This window comes from Hylaeus anthracinus, unplaced genomic scaffold (assembly GCF_026225885.1).
Source record: "Hylaeus anthracinus isolate JK02 unplaced genomic scaffold, UHH_iyHylAnth1.0_haploid 12002, whole genome shotgun sequence".
Taxonomy (NCBI): domain Eukaryota; kingdom Metazoa; phylum Arthropoda; class Insecta; order Hymenoptera; family Colletidae; genus Hylaeus; species Hylaeus anthracinus.
Window position 1 is genome coordinate 8,156,912 of NW_026534349.1, and position 20,123 is coordinate 8,177,034.

Consider the following 20,123-nt stretch of genomic DNA (forward strand, 5'->3'; position numbering starts at 1 on the left):
ATCATCAGACGATATCTTTCCCGACAGTTAGACAATGAGTGAAAAGGATATAACGGAAACTTCTAATTTATATGAACACTGTCAGACAAAGCGGCCAAGTGTAAGTCGCGTAAAAAATGTTTGCGACAACCGAATATATCGCTTAAACCTGTAAAGATATTTCAGGTAAAGAAGGTGTGTCAATATATTCTAGAGCCAGTGTATAACTGAACTTCGTCAGTCAGAATTGTGTGTAGCTTACCCAAAACTCTAGCGAACGTTTAACCTTTCGTTGGTCGAGGTGCACCGAGCTGATCGATGGTCCGCGGAAAAATCGTGACATCGAATCACACTCGCCATGCTAATGGATAGAGTAACGCTGGACACGCAACGCTGAAACGGTATATATGGACATGTTTTTTGTTGCTGTCTTTTGTTTCATCGAAAATAACAGGAAACAATTTCACCGACGTTTTCCCGGCGTTGGAGTGTCAGACGCTTTTCGTCCGTGAAAGGCCTTTGACATTTTTATTTTACACATTACGTATATATTTTTATATATAGAATAAAATCGTAATTCCGTGGGTTTTCTCGATTTGGTCGCGTGCACTCTCGGATAAAATCTCTTTTGCGAAACGTGTTGAGAGAATACAGGAACGGACAAAAATTGAAGACAGTGAATTGTAATTTCATTTATGTTAGAAATACGCATAAATTAAAACGATTACTATCTATTGACAATAATTTAACTTAATATAATATAAATTGTATTGTAATTGAATATTGTTATGGTATCGGTGGTTGAAAAAACGAGGCACGAAAATAACTGACAGAAGAAATATTAAATAAGATTTCTTAAAAATGAATGCCCATAAAATGTTTCCATAAAATGCTCAAGAAACATACTTGTATTGCTATTTTATGTTCTCATTTGTTTATATTATTCCATCTTGGCGCACAATAAACGAAAATAGGTAACTCACAAATATATCGAAAAATTAATTCTCTAAATCAATTTCCATGGGTCAGTTTATTCCTTATCCACGGATCGATTTCTAATTGTAAGTATTATTTGTTACTCGAAATAAAGCTAATTCAACTCTGCATTCGTGTATCTGAGTCGAGATAAATAACTATAGCTTTCCGACCATAGATTGACGATGAATGCTCGCTAACGTAGACTTGCTTGTTAGCATTGCTGTAGCTGAGGCGCCAGGCAAACGTTGCGAACTTTGCCGAACATTTGTTAGAACTGCACGGTCGGCGAGTACGCGGCTTCATATAATAGTGAATAGTTAAACGAAAGATAACTCCGACGATGTTTCGATGGTAATTAGGACTCTTCTAGAATAAGGTAAACACGCAAACATCATTCGTGTACACTGCCCAAACGAAAGTTTGAAGCGCACCACGGTCTTTGAAATAAATTAAGCTTGTTTCGTACTTATACAAACACTTTATTGAAAATATTATCTAAAACCCATCGATCTATTCAGTTACATTCAATATTAATACATTTCTAGCCGGTAGGATTAAATTAGATTTTATGTCATGCTTTGTTTACCAAACAAAAATTCATGAAATTCACCTGTTTTTTGAAGTTGGTACACTAGAATCTTCCTTTGATACAATTTTTTTTAATTAGACATATTTTACATACAGTATGCAAAAATCGTCCCGCGGTCAAAGAGTTAATTCACATTCATTCCAATATTATGAAGCCAATGAATAAAATGAATAAATCTTATGTTCCTATCATCCAGGAGAGCTTTAATTAATTAATAAATAATTCATTCATTAACTCCCATAAGGATTATACGAAGCAACTATATACGAAAAACCATGCGTTCGAATATTAATCCGAATCATTGTATGGACCGCAATCTAGTTACTCGACTCGGTTGGCCTGAACAAAATATCAAGTCGGAAGTTGCCATTAACCGACAGAGGGATAATTATTGCGTGAAACGACGCCACATGTCCCGCGTATAGTGCAGCGACGCGAATGATCCGCGTCAAAATCATCGCTCGAACGCGCCTCGTTGAAATGCGACGAGAGCAACGCGACAATGTTCCATCCAGTTATACCAATTTCATGATATCGACGACCATACCACTGATATCAAGTTTCCCTGAACGCAGGCCCGAATTAATGCATGAGTTACGGCCTAGGGCTCACAACCAGCTGGAGAGCAACCGCAGATTAACACGAGACGTCATCCAAGCGATATTCGTTTTAGCTCTGTGCATCGTAATTTCTTTTTTAAATAGGTACACTGGAATCTTTGTTATGTAAACGTTGTGTTATATTATTACGAGTACGAGATGCACTGCTCATAATTGAAGCCACATACATTTCTATACATTTCATACATTACTTCTTTTTTTAAACAAAATCGATTTTGTTTGCACCTTTCGAAAGATACATATCTCAAGAATTTTGTGTCAAAAGTTGAACAAGAAATCTTTATAATTGCTAGACTTCTAGCCTTGAATGTGGAGTAGAAAGCGTTTGACCGAAGGCTATTGAAACTTTAAATACGTTTACTTTACTTAAAACGACATGTTTCGGTTCGCTCGACAGCTTCCTGAGGAAAGTACGAGTCCGATCGATATGATTCAAGTTACATTTTCCTCAAAAAAGCCTCGATTTTAATTTTTCTCCCCCGAACAATTTTTAACATTCATTAATACATTACAAACACCACAAATAAATATTGATATAAATCATTCTCCAAGTTTTTCGTGAAATTTTCTCGAATTGTACTATGTAACTAAAAATATCCCAATAACTATCTAGAGGAAGATAATGGACTGTTATTCGAATAATACTCGACTCTGATAGACCAGCTACACCGTTACGTATAGGTCTCCATTATACTTGATGTTTGAGTTGAATCGCTAGATTGATCTCATCGCTAATTTAGCTGTTTGTACTCGGCGAGGTTTCGCACACTTCATTCCGGCAGCACCGACCTATGCACACGTATCTCACCAACGCAAGATCTCGTTAACTTCGAGTACCTATTTCTCAAAATGAACTGCGCCATTCCACGTGAAATCGGACAGTTTCTAGAGTAACGTTTCGAATTCCACTGAAATCCAGATGTCGAGTGTCGTTTCGAGTAACGACTTGTAAGACCGTCCAACACCTTGTAACAAATCCACGATGATGCTTCACGGTTGCTATCTCGGCGGATCAATTACCCTTTCCATTATGAAGTCACCCCTGTCGTAACAGAACTACTTTTTCTTAAAACTGTTATATCAGGTGTAACGTGACACTTGGTACAATCGATAAAACAAATTAGTGGGATACAGTCTTATTGAAGAAATACTTTGAAAGCGTGTGTAGTAGGTACTTATTTCGATGATTTCTGAAATCTATGTTATGCACAACCTAAATATCTACAATAACGCTTTTTTCTATCTACGTTAATTTTTAGAAATTTAATTAAACAGGTATTTCGTTCGCAACTACGATGGTAGCCTTCATCCTTTGAACACGAATTAGCAGAGTTCTAATCGATAGAACTATTAGTTTAATTGATCAAGAACTATAGGACTATTGAAAACTCTTAAAGCGAGAACTCTTAATTGTTTATGAGCTTCCACAAAGTGTGCTAGCAGCTTCACACAGACTGACTCACTTTATGCATTCCAAGATCGATCGCCAACCCTAATTCACCAAGCACGCGTAATTCCCTACTTATGTCCTGACAATTCCTGCTCTCGTTTCTTTGATTCCTCCGCGGTGGCCCTCTCCCTGCGTCGCGTCCCACGGGGAATTTCTGAACCTGGCACAGCATCCAGTTGGCACGAGCTTGTAATCACCTCGCAAAGTTACCGTGCGTGAAGCCGGATCTTGGCAGACTGCGTGCATTCGTTTCACGCACGACTATTCAGATGCGTGTGTATGTACCTAGGAGAGTCGTTCTTTTTATCACCAAGTCGATAGACGGGCAGATATCGCACGCAGAGGATTCTCCTTTCACGCGGGGATGCATCCCCATTGGCGCTGGCAAGCTTTTGCGTTCTCGCATTCTTTCTCGTTGCGTCAAGAGCCTACAATGTACTGTGTTACGTACGGAGAAACGAGATTAAAACAAGGATAGGATAAGGTTAGAATAAGGATAGACTAAGGATGGAGTAAGGATAGTTTTATGGATTAGAGTATGTAAAAGTTATAAGAAAATTGTAATGGAAGTGGAGATCGTGCAAATCCCTCGGGGAGCATTAATCAAATACATACATACGTACGGAGACTATTTTTAAATTTAACCATCAGGTATCGAGGTGTGGTCTCACAAACCACGCAACTACCGTGACTGTTGTTTATTTAATGTTAAAATACAATATAACTTTAAAATATGAACTTATTCATTTTTTGTTATCAACGTTCCATAAACAGAAGTTGCTTTTCTGGTAATTCAAAAATTTAGTATATCGAAATTCTTTCAACAGCAACTTATATTTAAAACATTTAAAATAACGTTACAAAAATATTTTAAATGCCATTGTAATTCGAGAAAAAACTCAAACACTCAAGAAGCTTACAATATCTCTTTACCATTCAGCCATCGTTTATACGAGCGATTTACCGTGCGTTTATAACAACTGCCTGGTATATGTGTATGAAGACGATACTCATTTGGTTAAGACTTTTGATCCTTGTTGCGCCGAGTTTGCTAAGTAGGAGATAGAAGATAAACTTCGTACGTTTTCACGCTGGTGCAACTTGCATGGTTTGGAATTAAATCCCTCCAAATCCTCCATGTTGGTTGTCGGATCTTCCTCCATCCTACGCAACTTATCTTCCTTCGTTATTACACTTAACTCAACTCTACTTGCCATGCGATCTTTTCTTAATCTCTTTTCAGGCACTGGCACGTACAGTGATTCACAAAATTTATCAAATATTTTTCTTTACAATATTTTTTATTTAACCAAAGTAAAATCGATCATTATAATGTAGGAGTCTAAACGAAAAATAAGGCACGGGGATTCGAACCCACAATTCTCGGATCCACAGTCGACCGCTTTACCTACGCGACCAATCCCGTACCCTACGTTTCGTGTTCTTATTTGACTCCTTATTGTTGGGTATGGGAGGCGCGGACACTACAATAAGTTTTTGGAAACGTACTTAATATACAATTTGATTTGTTACATTGGCCTAGATTACTTTTTTTTTGTGTGTGACGCCAACATTTACAGCGTCGATACCAAAAAATTTGGTACAAATATAGTAATATTTTGTCTATCCGTAAATGTCGTTCTACCACAAAGAATAAATGAAGTTGTTCATTTACGTGATTGTCCTGTACGATCTGTGTGGTATCAGACATAAGCACGAAGAAGAACTCCGTTTCGATACATTTTTAAAAGAAGGGGCAGCGTTTACAAACACCAGATAATAGTTAAATATGTACCAGATTAAATCGCAAGTGGAAAACAACGACCAAAGAGGAACGTGCATTCGACGCAGTCTTAAACGTGACCACATTAGTGTGTGGCGCGCTTTGTAGATCTCCCCGCGCGGTTTAACCCCGATTCCTCGATCCGTGGACGACTATTACGGCGAGGAGTGGCTTCAACGCAACGTTCCTGGTTAGCCGAATCCCTTTGGAAATTCAGGATGTTCCCCTACGAGACACTTGTGCTGTCATCTCTGTGCGACTAACTCGAATGTTTGTGGGAAGAAAGCATCCTGCGGAGAATTCGATGTGTATGGTTGGGATTCGTGATCCTCCTTGCTTCAACGTTCCAAATTAACGATTCGAACACGTAAGTAAACGATTATGAAAAATGACTTGTGAATGATAGGAAATTAACGCATTTATGATCGGCGAAAATGACGAAATTCTGAAAGTAGTTACTGTAAACTTCTATAATTAAGGCGAGGAAAAATTAATAACTAAGAATTTATTAGACATTTATGAAACTTGGTATTCGTAAGTTATTTCGGACATAGATTACGAATTTGACATCAGAATTGCAAAATTCAATACGACGGATCGAATATAGCCGACATGTATATTAAAACTTCGTTAGATTTCCACGAAATTTGGTATTTATAAATTATTTGAGCTGCAAATTACGTATTTGATATTAAAGTTGAAAAATCTAAAATTGCGTATCCATAAAATGAGAAAAAAGAGCTGTTAAAAACTTGAGAATTGAGAAACCTTTTCAGCAATCTGTACCATAGTGCGACGTCTACCGTTGATTCGACCAATAGCACCACTGACGTTGTTCACGACACTTACAACTCCAAGCACCATCTCTATCGCAACAATCTCCCAGTGCCATTTAATCTCGAATTCCTAATTCGCGGCAACACTTTCGTGGCAAATTCGGTATGATCTTTCGTTTGGAAACTACTGGCCAGATGATTCCAGCTGAGAGATCAGATCGTAGGTTGCCGACCTCTAACTCGAACGATACGACGCGCCATTTCGTCTAAAGCCATTACGCGTCGAAGCAGTTTCCGGTAACGGAAGATCAAAGTCAACGGCGAACAGGAGTCGTCGCCGGACGAGGCGTGCATCGCCGTGGCGCGGCCGCGGCGGTAATATTTCAGTAGCAAGGTCGTTGTCCCTCAGCGTTACAAAGCGATTCTCCCGGTATCTTTGTTACATCTTCCCAAGACAAACTCTCCGGTCCTGTATTCACAAAGCCTGGCATCCGGTGTCAAGTCAGCCGCTTCCGACATGTTACCCCGCGACCATCCCCTCCAGCGGTACTCAGAATCGTGACTTCGTTCGCATTACTCGCGCGGAAACCAATTTACCATCCTAATTTCGTGCGGATTATCCGGTGTAAACGGCAGACCCGGCCTCCTTTGTGCATTCGACTGCCGCGAGCTAGTTAGCTTAACGGCGTCTGGCGAGGCTCCAGTCGTTCTCCCACCACGGGAACCAGCCTCTCTCGGTTATGCATGGAATTCTTGCGCCCGGGAATCGCCATTACGGTGTACGGAAGCAGCCCCGAGTGCCTCACGCACACGCAACCGTTCGCCGCGTCCTCTGCCCGACCGTCAGCGTCTTTTTCGCCCTGGCACCGCGGCGGCGGCGTTTCACGCTACGTCGAGCCCCGTGCTCGTTTGAAGTCAACGAAATTGGTTGCATACCCCTCTTATAACCTCCGACGACTCGAGGGTGTGAGGGCCTGTATTCATCGCACCTACGTCCTTCGACTCCCTTTCCAGCTAAGCACACCGTCACACTAGCTTGGATCATACAAGAAAACGTCGGTCACTGATACAACAACGATTTTCATGAAACTTTGGATTGTTTGATGCGCTTTCGCATGAAGTATACCTTTTTTAATCGACTTCAAAAAGGAGGAGGATGCTCAATTCGACATGTATATATATTATATATTCCACCATCATAAATCTTTCTATCACCCACTGCATCAAATACATAACGTAAATTCGATTATTTTCTGAACAGACCTTATATAACAAAAGGCCACTCTAGTACACAATCGCTAATAAATATGATCAAAGATCATAATCACTGACTATTTGAGCAGCTATTCAACCATTCAAGCTACCCTTTCGAGACATTCGTCATTAGAAACGTCCAAGTAATTTGTGTCATTCGACACAACCAAGACACTCGAGTAATTTCAGTCATCCAAATCTTTCAAGATTTTCAATTAACAGATCCTTGAGTCTGATTGAGTTTCGCTTCCCGACTCAAAACGTCTCGTGATCGCTCGAATCGCGCACTGTCACCGCCACCCCTCTCATTGTCGGTTTCTTCCCACTTTCCCAATACTCTTTCTTTAAACCCGTGATCGTTCGTGTTTCAATCGACCAGGTTCTTTCCTGTGTAGGCATCCTATCGGCCACTCCGTGCTCCTGGTATTCTTCGGAATTACGAATTATGCAGCGCGAGTACCTTCGATCCCGAACCTTCGGGGATGAGTTCCTCGGGAATTACAAATCACACGTCCAGACACTCCCGTCTCTGTCTACCGGCCTCCACGAACCAAGGAAAAGAGGAAATGGAGATTGTTGGTTTAGACGAAAACGAATAGGATTGTTAGGAACAAAGGAACGGTGGAGCAGATGGAGGATCCTCGAAGAGCACGCTCCAGAGCTGTGGACTTACTGCGTCGGCAAGTGCAAACGCACGCGTAACGCAACGTGGAAGGCAATCAGTGTGTTTGTTCGCGTCGAAGGGTGGACGAACGGATTCGCGAACAGCGACTAAAGACGCTGAGCTATGCATAATTTTCGGAAAACATATGCGGATCGTCTGAAGCACTCATTGTCAGCATTATCGATAGGATATTCCATCGGGATGTTTAATAATTGACCTTACTTTGAGCTTGTATTTCCGAGAAATTAACAACAGCAATCGTTTGAAATGTACGTAGTTTACCGTTCGTTCGCTGAATGTATTTTTCAAAGATTCGTTAAAAAAATATGAACACTGAACCTAAGACACTCTGTATATAGCGTAATCTGCTGAATAAATAATGTTTAATGCGTGCGCATTTTTTATAATATGTGTCTGTATTTCCGAGTCGATTGTTCGTTACCAGCAGTATCAACGTCGCGAGTACGTAAGAGGAAATCTTGGTTCGTAGGTTGATATTTACAAGCCTTGAATTATGAATGTTGTTCCATCCAGGTAATGCGAGAGTTTCAGCCGGTTGGAACAGGAACGGCTTACACTGGAGTTGGAAGCTTTACGTAGAACGGAAATTACGTTCGAACGCAGCCGGATATGTGGCCAGATGGCCGCCTTTCCGCGAATTTTGAATAACAAATCATGGACCGACTAATTCACTGAGCCGCTCTGCTCTCGAGAGAGAACGGAACACCCGGAATAACTACTTCGTTATCATGCCGTAATCCACTAGGATCTAGTTGAGCAAACGAGAACATCTATCGCGAACCAGGTAGAGAGAGAGAGGGAAGGGACGTTTTGGCTCCGCGATTTTACTGGAATCTGTGTCGTAGGTATAATTAGTAATTACCGACACTCCCCGCGATGACGTCGACGTAAAACAGTTTAGCCCGTAACTCGTTAAACATTAAACATTGCGGGATTCGTTTAAATTTCATTGAGCTCTCCGATCCCCCGAACTACATTTTATAAACTACACATATTTGTTAAAAATGGCAAGTGTCCACCATTTCACTATTTCACCATCCCAGCATTTGTGTACAGATTATGACGGTACCGTCGCGTCAACATCTGCATCTTCTATTGTTTTCCGAACCAAGCTTCTACCGAGGACTTTTTCCTCCCTCGATTTCCCTATCGCTGCCTTCTCCAAAGTGCACCTATCTTATTCATACCCAATATCTATCCCCGTTGCATTCCTCAATCACATGAAAAGAACGGGATAGCGATGGCGTCCTAGCTGCAACGGAAATGCAAAAGACAACAAGAAAAGAGAAAGCAAACGCTTTATTCCTGGCACGGATCTGAAATATGTCGCCAGGCTTTATTCTTTCCACGCTGCCTTTGGCGGGTGCTCGTGTTAGGCGATGATTACATTTTCCAAGCGGACGCGCGAGTCAACGATATAGTGCGCCGTGACGCGATGCTTTGGGTCTTATTCGGAAAAGAGGCTGTTTCTAGCACGTCTCTGGACTGTTTATTTCGCGACAGTTATTACATTCCTATCCGATGCATAGCGGGGTATTTAAGGTATGAAGGTATGTATTAAAAGGTTGAACGAGATCGTTAATGTGCCTTAAGGGGTTATACAAGAATTTGTATTCAAGCGATAACAAGATTTTGTTTACATTCAAGTACATTAATGTATTGTGAAAAAATGCAAACCGACGAAATAAAATTCATAAAAAAAAGAATTTGTCGTGTCGCAGAATAGAAACCAGTAATGATAACCGAACAATACCGACAGCAAACTGAAATGAGCATCTCTTAAAAGATTATGGCAATTGTTATTCCCAGTATAATTACCATACCTGTTTCCCGTAGCAAAAATAATTTCTATGGTAACGAGGAAATTTTTACACCGTCACCTTCGCGCCACGTTCTCCACTCCGGTATTTCTATGCGGGATACGGCTTTGCACTGTTTTTCGGAGTTTCGTAAATCAGTTTCTAAAACGCTTGCTTCTGAATACCTCGATGAAACAGTCAAAAAACAGAAAACTGTCTGTAAAGTATCATTCTGTATAAGGTGATATTTTTTTTTTTTAATTCACACCTCTATGTCTCTTAGAATTTCCATCAAAAATCGTCCCACAGTCAACGGGTTAATAAAATTACAACAAACGACGGATTATATTAAGCATTCTGGTAGGATACGAGTTACGAATAAACTATGGAACCAGGGAGTTTAATAAAATCGTTCCTTTATCAATGATTTATTGTCGAGTATAAATCCGTCGACATATTTCAATATCTGTGAGCATTTTCCTGTTCCCTGGTGTCCCCCACAACACTGGAATAATTCGTCACAATCAAATCGCGTCCCCGCTGTCGCATTAAAAACACAAGTCTCGCGATATTCGACATGGAAATGCGATTACACGCATGGAGATCGTTTTTACGGGCGTGATAATGAAACATTCAAACGGCACCCGATAAACATGCCACTCGTCGTTCTAATTAATACCGATGAAATCTGCAATTCGCAGCGGGCGAACCGAGCGTTTTCAATTCCGAATCGCGTTTTCGTCCTTCCGCTCGCAGTCTAGTCACTCTGGAGTAAAACACACTGGACATTATGGAAAAATTCTCATCGAGCTAACTTTCTGCATGCATTACCTCGTTTTAAGTAATGACTTTCTGCATATATTAACCCTTAGCGGTCTAAGCTTTTAACATGTTGACAGACTGCCAAGTCGGACGTTTTTTCCACAACCAGAAACTACGTTATCGATAGGATGAATCGTGGGCTACCTTTGTTAATTATAAATAGTAAAACGTTTAGTCGATATGTTCAAATCCTTCGATCTAAATTACGTAACAAAAGATGTGCAAACAAAACGTTGTTCGTTCGCGTTATAAATGAGTTATCTGAAATAAAAAAATACTAGACAATTTAGAAGCATGCATTTGAGTATGATTTTATTAATTATAATGCGAACGGAGCGTACGCGCGTGTAGCGTGTGACGGAGTTTACGCGTACGTTCGATCGCGGAGCGAAAACGAGAATGCTTCTCTCGCGACAATATGATACCGAGTGCCACTTAACGGCACGAGTAAACACTCGACTCCTATTATTGCATTTGCGGGTGGCAGCTATGGAAATGGCATAGGGAAACCGAAAGAAACAAAGACGAGAGGGAATGGAGACCGAATATCATATATGCGACGAGATAAAAAGAGTAAGAAAGCGAGAAACCAGACATCCAGCAGTACATCCTCGTTTGTAAATATGACGCCTTTTAGATTTAAACGAAACACCCTGTATGTTAAAATTGTATTGAAAATTAAAAAGTCAATCATCGACTCTAAGGTACTAAAGAAGTAAAAAAACTTAAATATTCGTTAAAAGAAATAAAATCTATCGTGTCCAAATATAATCCTATTTACTTCTCCAATTTAAACGTACGTCCTCCTGCTGATGGTTATTCAAAAGCATTGTACGACGTGTGCCGGCGTGTTTCTGAAGTTCGTATGGCGAATCAGGTTTTGTATTGCCCGTTTCGTGCTCATGTCATTGGAAAAACAACAAAACTGTCGACGAGTGGTAGCGAAAATGAAATCGTCGAGTAGCCAAGAGCCACTCTTTCAAAAGTTCCGAGCTTCCGCTGTTGTCTCTGATCGGGAGTCAAACGGGGAACGCTTCGAGCGGATTCACGTAAAACTGGTAATTACAATCGGAGACGAACGACTGGACAATTTCGGCGCCGTTTGCCTAAAAACTCGATACGAATGAGACCGGCGGCGCCGGCGTCCAATATTCGAGGCGACAAGAGTTGGCGGAAAACTGCGCGTCAAAGGGGACCAGGTACCATGTGTCGCTGAACAATTTAGTGCACCACGACGCTACTACGAATTGCAATACTAGGCACTGGCGATTCCGGTTTACCAGTAAATAGAGAAAATTCCTTTCAATTGTCCATCGATAGCGTGACCGTGGATAAAAGTGTGACGGCGCTTCTCGTACTCGTCGCTAGAGGACATCCGATCGATCCCTTTCTCGCAACCACTCGAACTCTGTTTCCTATGGAGGATGTTAAAAGAAAAGGGGCCGGAAGTAGCAGGTCGCTTTTGCACCTGTGCAAACAAATTAATCAATAGCATGCCGAGACGTTGCGAAGCTATAATTGCAAATGGAGGAGATTGGGCACACTATTAAGTAAGAGGTATTAGCTTTTTAGATATACTTTCGGTCTACATAAATTTTTTTTAAAAAGTTTTCGTTTTTTGCAGAAAGATCGCGTCCACGCTCTTGTGCTACAAACTGTATATGTCCTTCTAAATGTATGTCTAATTGTAAGTTTCAATTTTCCAGATCAGATCCCTCTCAAAACCAAGCGAGATTGATTCGCTGCATTCTCTTCTACCACAAAAAAATGGACAAATTATTCAGTCGGCATATTTGCAATGCCTCGTCCTGTATAATTCGCTTCTCTTTTTTGCACGAAACTGATTACTCCGAGAGTTCCTTTGCTTCTTTCACCCTGAAAATTATCGGAACTAACTCAAGGATTAAGCACGACGCCTTGGTCCGAAACGATCCAAAGCAGTGTCGGCGCTGAACCGCTTTATTGGGGGAACGTTAATGAAATTGGTCTTCATTTCGCATCGTTCGTATAACGCTGCTAATTGGGGGGAGTTACTCCTCCTAGTTACAAGAAAAATCACTCCCCGCTTTATGCAATTCCAGACGACTACCCGACAAATGGAGCCTCCCTTTCATTAAATTTACACTCCCTTGACTTGAAAGGCCAGGCTTCCGTAAGTCGCGTCCGTAAGTGGCCGAGCATCGGCGTCTTTAATTCCACAGCAGCGCAAAGAGACCTCGGAATAAAACCGCTCGTCGATAATTACTAGGCTTGACGTTGTTGCTCCGCAACCTTTCGCCTGCCTATCGAAAGACGAAACTGCTTTGACACGGTATTACTTTGCTCGCCTGGTTCGCGGAAAGATGTTGGAAACTTTGTGAGAGTAGCAGCGTCGGCGTCGGTGGTTCTTCAGGGAGTCTTCTACTTTCAAAAGAGGGGTCTATTAGCAAGGTTTCTTCTCAAATGTTATTGACAATTATGATGTCAAACGTTGTATGTCTATTTATGGAAAAGGTAGGACAAAGCGAAAGCGTTGGAATATTTACTATGTATAATTCAACCTTGTTGATAACGAGGACGATTACATAATTGATTAAAAATAAAAACATACTCTAAATTTATTTGTTTGAATTTAATATAAAAGAAACGACATTACTTTATGGTCTCCCTAATATATAGATAATTATTATATTATATACATATAATAATAATAATAATAATAATAATAATAATAATATATGAAAATAACCATTGCTCTTAAAAGCAATTAGTCAAATGATCGCCCACTGTAAGATGTCAATCGCTCACGTTGCGATGAAATGGTTTAAATCATACCGTTAGGAACGAGAATAAAAAATATTTAACTGTAGAGGGTTAAGAGCTACTGGGCTATGCTTTTCGAGTGCACACTCTCGCGAAGGTGAGACGTTCCATGTGTTATAAGGCCGTGGTTCTCGACGTAAGAAAAAAGACGACTTACGAAGACCGTGGAAGAAGCGAGGCTGAAAAAAAAAAGGAGTACGAGCCTCTGTACTCGCAATGCAGCCACTTCGCGCACCTACTTTCAAGCTGCAGGCACACTCGCGCGGGACTTGAGAACTTTTAAGAAGCGCTTACATAACCGAATGTACAGACTAGTTGACGTAGGAATCTCTACGTGACTTACTTGCGACGACGTGTCGACCCAACTCGGGACTTCAGTAAAAAATAATTTGTTTATAACAATAGCCTATTGCGCCACCTATTGTCTCCACCTTTCGAGCCAAACAGCGGCGGATCAACTGCCTCAAACATCAGTATATCGATTGGGCGCTAGCATGCCAATTTGAGAGGAAGAAGATGCTTCTAGAAGTTCCATTTAAATACGGGAAACTGTCTCGAGAAATTAATACGCAACTCTGATGAAATCGTCAAGCGATTCGAGTTGGCATAGTTAGCGCAAACTTCTTTTCACAGGTGTGTACATAGAGAGGATTCGATCGAACAAGAATACTTAAAGATCATTATACGATGCAAGAATGTTTTCCACTGGCGTATCGCTAACTTCGTTAGAAATTTTCCTGATTGGACGAGGAATCGGACAGGGAAAGTTTCTCGAACAACTTTCAAGATGTGCGCGGAGCTTCTTATTACACTTGTCGTTCGTTGCTTTAATCCGTGCCTTCGCTTCTTTAATTAACGCGAGAATTGCCGAGCTATCGCTCTGTGAAACTTTTCGGCTCATCATCTTTATGATAATAAGTTAACGACGAAGGCGGATCGAGTTTCGGCGCGCAACGCTTGTACCGATCGATCCTGTAAATCGCGGGACACGTCCGTTCTCGGAGATGTTTTAATTCGAAATCCTTTAATTAGAGAGTCGGCTTCCGCGGCATTCTTCGATGTGCTTACTCTTTAATTGCTTTTCTTCGATCGTTCCCAGCGCGCTTCGCATGCTTCACAAACTCCCACCAATAAAATCTCTCTTAATTGAGATTCGCGACCAACTCGATCCGCAAGAAAGTTTTTTCACCTCCCTCGGAGTTTAATTGTTTGTTTGAATTGCGCCAGCTACAGGTAGAGAGTGCGTTCCCAGGAATAAGGAAGCCATCTGTCTGTATTTGTGACAACAAGCTATTTTCTGACAAATTCATTTTTTATTAAAGTGGAGCGGAATTTTCGCCAATTTCTGTCGCGATCTATCGTTCCACGGAGTCATAGATCGTACAATTGTGTTTGCATGCGCGCGCAATGACATGCGAGTCTCCCGGGTCACCGCGTGTATTACATTTAAATAGAATTTTTGATAGGGTACGACGCTGCTCTCAATCCGTAACGAGAATTAAACCGGCCGGCGCGGAGTCACGTGACGCGCGAGCCGAAACGGATAATTAAAATCGCCCGAAAATTGATAATTTCCGCTAATGAGTGTAAATCAGCGGTATCTCGTTAATCAACGCATATTTGGCAATTCGGGTGGCGGGCGGGAGGAGAGGTTACATGGTAAACAGCACGCGACGAAACAGACTCGATCCACGCTTGCCAGGTTAATTAAACAATTTTTTCAACGACCATTGACTAATTGCAACTCCAGACAAAAAGTTTTTGCCCAAACGCAATAGTACGAAACTGTATGAACTTACTGCGATTGTTTAAGGATGTTTGGGAGATGTATTAAAATAGTCAGTATCGCTTCGATAAAAGTTCTTGAAAACTCCTGAAAATCCGGGTTGGCAAAGTAGTGTAAACCCTTAAAGGTTTCCGACGTCCCGTGAAAGTTCCACGAATAACGCCGCGAATCTATCGATAGCGATCTGGAATCGATGCACGCAGAGGTACCACCGATTCCGTTAACGCACGCGAAAGACATTTACCGCGGTATTGTTTGCTACTTGCTATATTTCATTGCGGATAGATCTTTCAGAGACGCGATATCGCGGCAGAAACGCGAACCGCGTGGATGAAACGATACGTAAAATGGCGCTTACTCAGGCTGAATCCGGAATCCTTCACGTGGATGACCACCATCGGTATCAGTACCATCACGATGAGGTTTACGACGTGGAACACCATCCCTGGCCCGTGAGCTATGATATCCTGCGGCACAAAATAGAGAGGTACAAGTTACGAGCGGAAGTTGCTTGCAGAGTACGCGCGCGGAACATGAAGGGGATTGAGGGAGGGGAAAAGCACCCTCGATTCCGAGGGGATGGACGTAGGGGGTTGGCGAAGATCGACGTAGTCCTGGAGAACGGTGAGCTTCGCAAAATACGAAGGCTGAAATGCACTCGGTTGAAATTATTATACATATATATATCGCATTCTATAATGAGGACAGGGAGATTGTTGTATGTAAACAATAAGAGACAACAGAAGACCAATATAAATACAGATAAAGGTAACGTACTTCCAACTATGCTAGTACTTGTTTTCTCTGATATAAGCGCACTCAGTCTGTTTGAATTTTTCATCATCTTCTAACCAATTCTCATTAAATAAATTGTAGAATTGTTTTTTATTCCAGTGACTGGTTTCCATTGTATTTCTTTTACCAGTAGAAAATGTTCAAAAATTTCAAAAAGTAGAAACTCCCCGTACATTTACCGAAAATCGTTTATTATCCATGCAGAAGCCTCCGTATATCCTGTCCGTGTCACTGACTGTGTCTGTGTTCAATAGAAAACCAAACGTCCTTGCCACGAGAGTGGGTTATTTAAATATGGTCCTGCGCGGACAAATTAAATGGGCGTTCACTGGGTGGCGCCGGCATTAATTTTCATATCGAGTTCCCAGGTCAGTAACCTTTTGTTACTCGTTCGTTTCAGCAAATAGAGAAAATTGTGTCGCATTCGTGTGCATTTTCTCCGACGCGTAGGGTTGTATGTACATCTCTCGCGACGAAACGAGTGGATACTACAAGATTCTTCGACACTCTTAAATACGCGTTTTTATCCAGGGGTTGAAAAGATTTCAAAAATAACTGTTTCACATTGTTATGTAAAGGTTCTGACTGAAACAGTTATAAGAATCGAAATGATGCTGTAACAGTTATTTTTATTATTCTTAAATAAGTTATTATTCAAGTCAAAATCTTGTATATTTTATTTTATATGAGTACATGATGGACATAATCCAAGAACTTGAAATGGTCGGTATTCCACAGCTCCCTCTACTTTCTTACACAAAGCTAGATTACTGGTCACCCAGGGAATTTGTTTTTCGAAACAAACTAATGTTCAGAGCTCTGAACATTAGTTTTTACCCCTTCTTGGGGATCGTAGGGTTACTGGGTTAATCTGAGCCTTCTCGTTCTTTCTACACATGATACAGAATTCATAGATATCTACAAAAACCTGTGAGAAATTCCTGCATAGAAATCTGCTCGAAGTCGTGTGAACGTTGAAAGCGTAACGAACAGCTCCTCCTCGCTCCTTTTTCTGTTCAACATTCCGACTGCGAGCGAACGTTAGGCAAAGCAAATATTAAGGCCACCGGCGACAAATGTAACACGAAAGCGTGCCGTGGAATATTTTATATTAGATGAGAAAGTTTCATCGCGTTTGTCTTCCCGCTTTATCATTGTCTTTTCGTCGTTGGTACACGCGATGCTTTATGGAAGCAGCTGAACGACAAGCTCGAATAATTAAACGCGTTTAAATTTTGTATTGAACATCCCAGAATTAGTATTTCAACTATATTTCAACGGACAGACATAAAAACGCATACTACGCATATTACGTAAATAATGGCATTTATCTGATTATTAGAACAGGAGATAGGAAGATAGGCGACATATACAGCGAAATATATTCGAGAAAATATTAGACATAAAGACCGGAAACAGAATTTGTAAATTACAAAACTCCCCTTGTTAGATAAAAACGAATTTGAATATATGTCTCTTTCTACGAATAAAGTTCAGCATAAGAGATTGGCGAAAAATGTAAATAGTTTCTGTAATTTTCCTTGTGAAGCACGAAGTGGGTCAAAATGACCGCGTTTTTTAAACTTAGCATTAACCACAACTGACTGGGTAATCGACGAACCTTCCATCGATGTGACGTCACGGAAAGTGCGCTCGTCCAGTCCGCAACTAAACCGACGGCAGTCGATACGCCGCCAGGACAAATATTTACGAAACGCTTGACCCAATTACACGGTTACAAAAGAATACCATGAATTTCAAGTTTGGTGTGGAAAATTGCACAACTGAAACATTTACACGAGCGAAAAAGGCGAAGGGTCGGCCACGGCAGGGATTCTCTGGTTCGTCTTCGGGTACAAAGAGGAACGAGGCGGCCGTAATAACTCACCCCGCAAGCCTTTGATCGCGTCGAACGAATACGGGACAGAAAGGAATTAACAGGAAATGGAATTCCGGGCTGATAGAATTAACAGTACATGTTAATCGAGACAAATGGATCTATCAAGATAATCAGCCAAGGTAAAAGCCGCTCTAATACTCGGCCATAAAACCGTGACATTACTTACAACGCGTACCCCGTCACTCTTCGGGTTAATAAAAATCCGGCCATTTGCATTTTAATTAGTTCGACGGTTCAATCTCCTTTCGTACGCTTTTTTTTTCGTCATACCTATACACCCTGTAGCCTGCATTTTCTCGCGTATTATACACGATACGTTCCCCTGGTGTTATATTTATGTATAGGGTGTTCAATAAAGTGCAGTTAAACTTTCATTATGTAGACAACCATTATATTGCAAGAAGCTATAAAATTGTTATAATAACCGTTATACGAACGTTGTATTTTATGAACCCATATTATTATTTATTATTAGACTGTAGATCTTTAAGCATCTAGTACAATTGAACCTTCACCGAAATCAAGGAAAGTAGATCTTAAGGCCTCACTCAACCCTCTTTTTCAAAGGGTTTCAACTTTTTTTCTAGCAGCATAGCATCTCTTTTCCTTATGTTATTTGACAAATCTACATTTTTCGTGTTGTTGCGATTTCTATATATAACTATTACTTATGTCAATTAAGAAATAAAGGAAGAGAGAGTGAGAGAGCGTGAGTGAGTGAGAGAGAGAATCGATGGAAATTGATACGAGGTGTATATTGGATTGAAAGTCGCGCGCTTTGACTCGTGTTAGTTTTGAGGATTAATTTACCATGTATTATTCATACATGATGATCATTCGTATCGACGGATTATTCATACAGCGTTATTACGCGTTCGTCATTAGCCGAATTATTACTCGATTAGCGGACGACGATTAATCAAGGTACAGTAATTATCAAATTCAGCGGGCTGCGTTACTATTTGCTACGACCAGCAAATCAGCTGCTAGAAGAATGCAATTTCGACCGCTGTTCCTGTCCGACATACTAATTACACGTTCAAATATATCGTTCACGGACGGTCTCGTACACATACCCGGTCGATTTCATCCGACAAAATTTAATTAAACCGCGAAGCTCGTAAAAAACAAATTCGAGTATGTTCGTTGGGAAGCGTAGCATAGAAATCTATTAGGTGAATTTTCCGTATATGTAGTACTTGGCAGTTTATTTAAGACTTTTAGCCCTTTGTACTCGGTTCTCCACTCTGAAGGGACACCGTAAGTCTACCATGCCACTCGGATGTCCTCTTTCAGGAGACATCGAAATTTATTAATGATTACGCCAGAAAATCTGACGCCAGCGAAATTGTTTGAATCCGCGCGTTCGCGTGTTGCACATTAATTGTGTTATTAAGAACATTTAGCCGAAAAAAATCTTGACACTTTGAAGGAATCCAACGTAGATCTCTGCGGGGTTGATCGATCGCGAGTCGCGGTCCCCGCGGGACAGAACGAAGCACGGGCAATGTTTACACCGACGCGATACCGCACGGGAATCATGTATTTGCGCGACCACCATACCGTGAAGGAATATACGATATAACGTATATAGACGTTAGCCAGAGCATCGCTAATTCGCGTTGACGTGGAGGCGAACGAGGCTATGCAACGTGATCGTCACGCTACGCCGATCATCAAACCGTAGTGCGCGTTTCATCGGCCGGCTAGACCATCTTTATGGTTCTACGATAACGGAAGAACGCTGAATCCAACGTTAAACTCACCATTATCGGTTCACATAATGCCCCGTCGTATATGACATCGTGTAACGACGCTTCTTCTTTCACCAAAGAGAAAAATATTGCCGTGCCGAAATATCCCATTCTATTTATTCGAGAATATTTTCAAATTTGTCAATATTACTGTCGGTGAACTCTACTTGACAAAGTTTTGTGTTGGTCTTTGATACAGCAATTGAAGGATTAATAAAAGTTCGAAATCAGAATACGTTCTACTTAAGCATTCTGAAGAATATGAAATAAAAGTAAGAGAACGGGATGACCAGACGCTATAACGAAGCGCCACAAAGGTATCATTTCGCGAACTGCTTCAAAGTCCAAAGG

The 20,123-nt window shown here is 41.0% G+C and overlaps 1 protein-coding gene across 2 annotated transcripts in view; it reads right to left on the minus strand.

The window, feature by feature from the left end:
* The window catches only part of LOC128891643 (diacylglycerol O-acyltransferase 1), a 120,906-nt gene that overhangs the window by 54,198 nt on the left and 46,585 nt on the right, over positions 1-20,123 (minus strand). For both annotated transcript variants that reach the window (XM_054151293.1, XM_054151294.1), the window contains exon 5: positions 15,682-15,790. In XM_054151293.1, the coding sequence (XP_054007268.1) occupies positions 15,682-15,790 (109 nt within the window). The remainder of the gene's footprint in view (positions 1-15,681; positions 15,791-20,123) is intronic.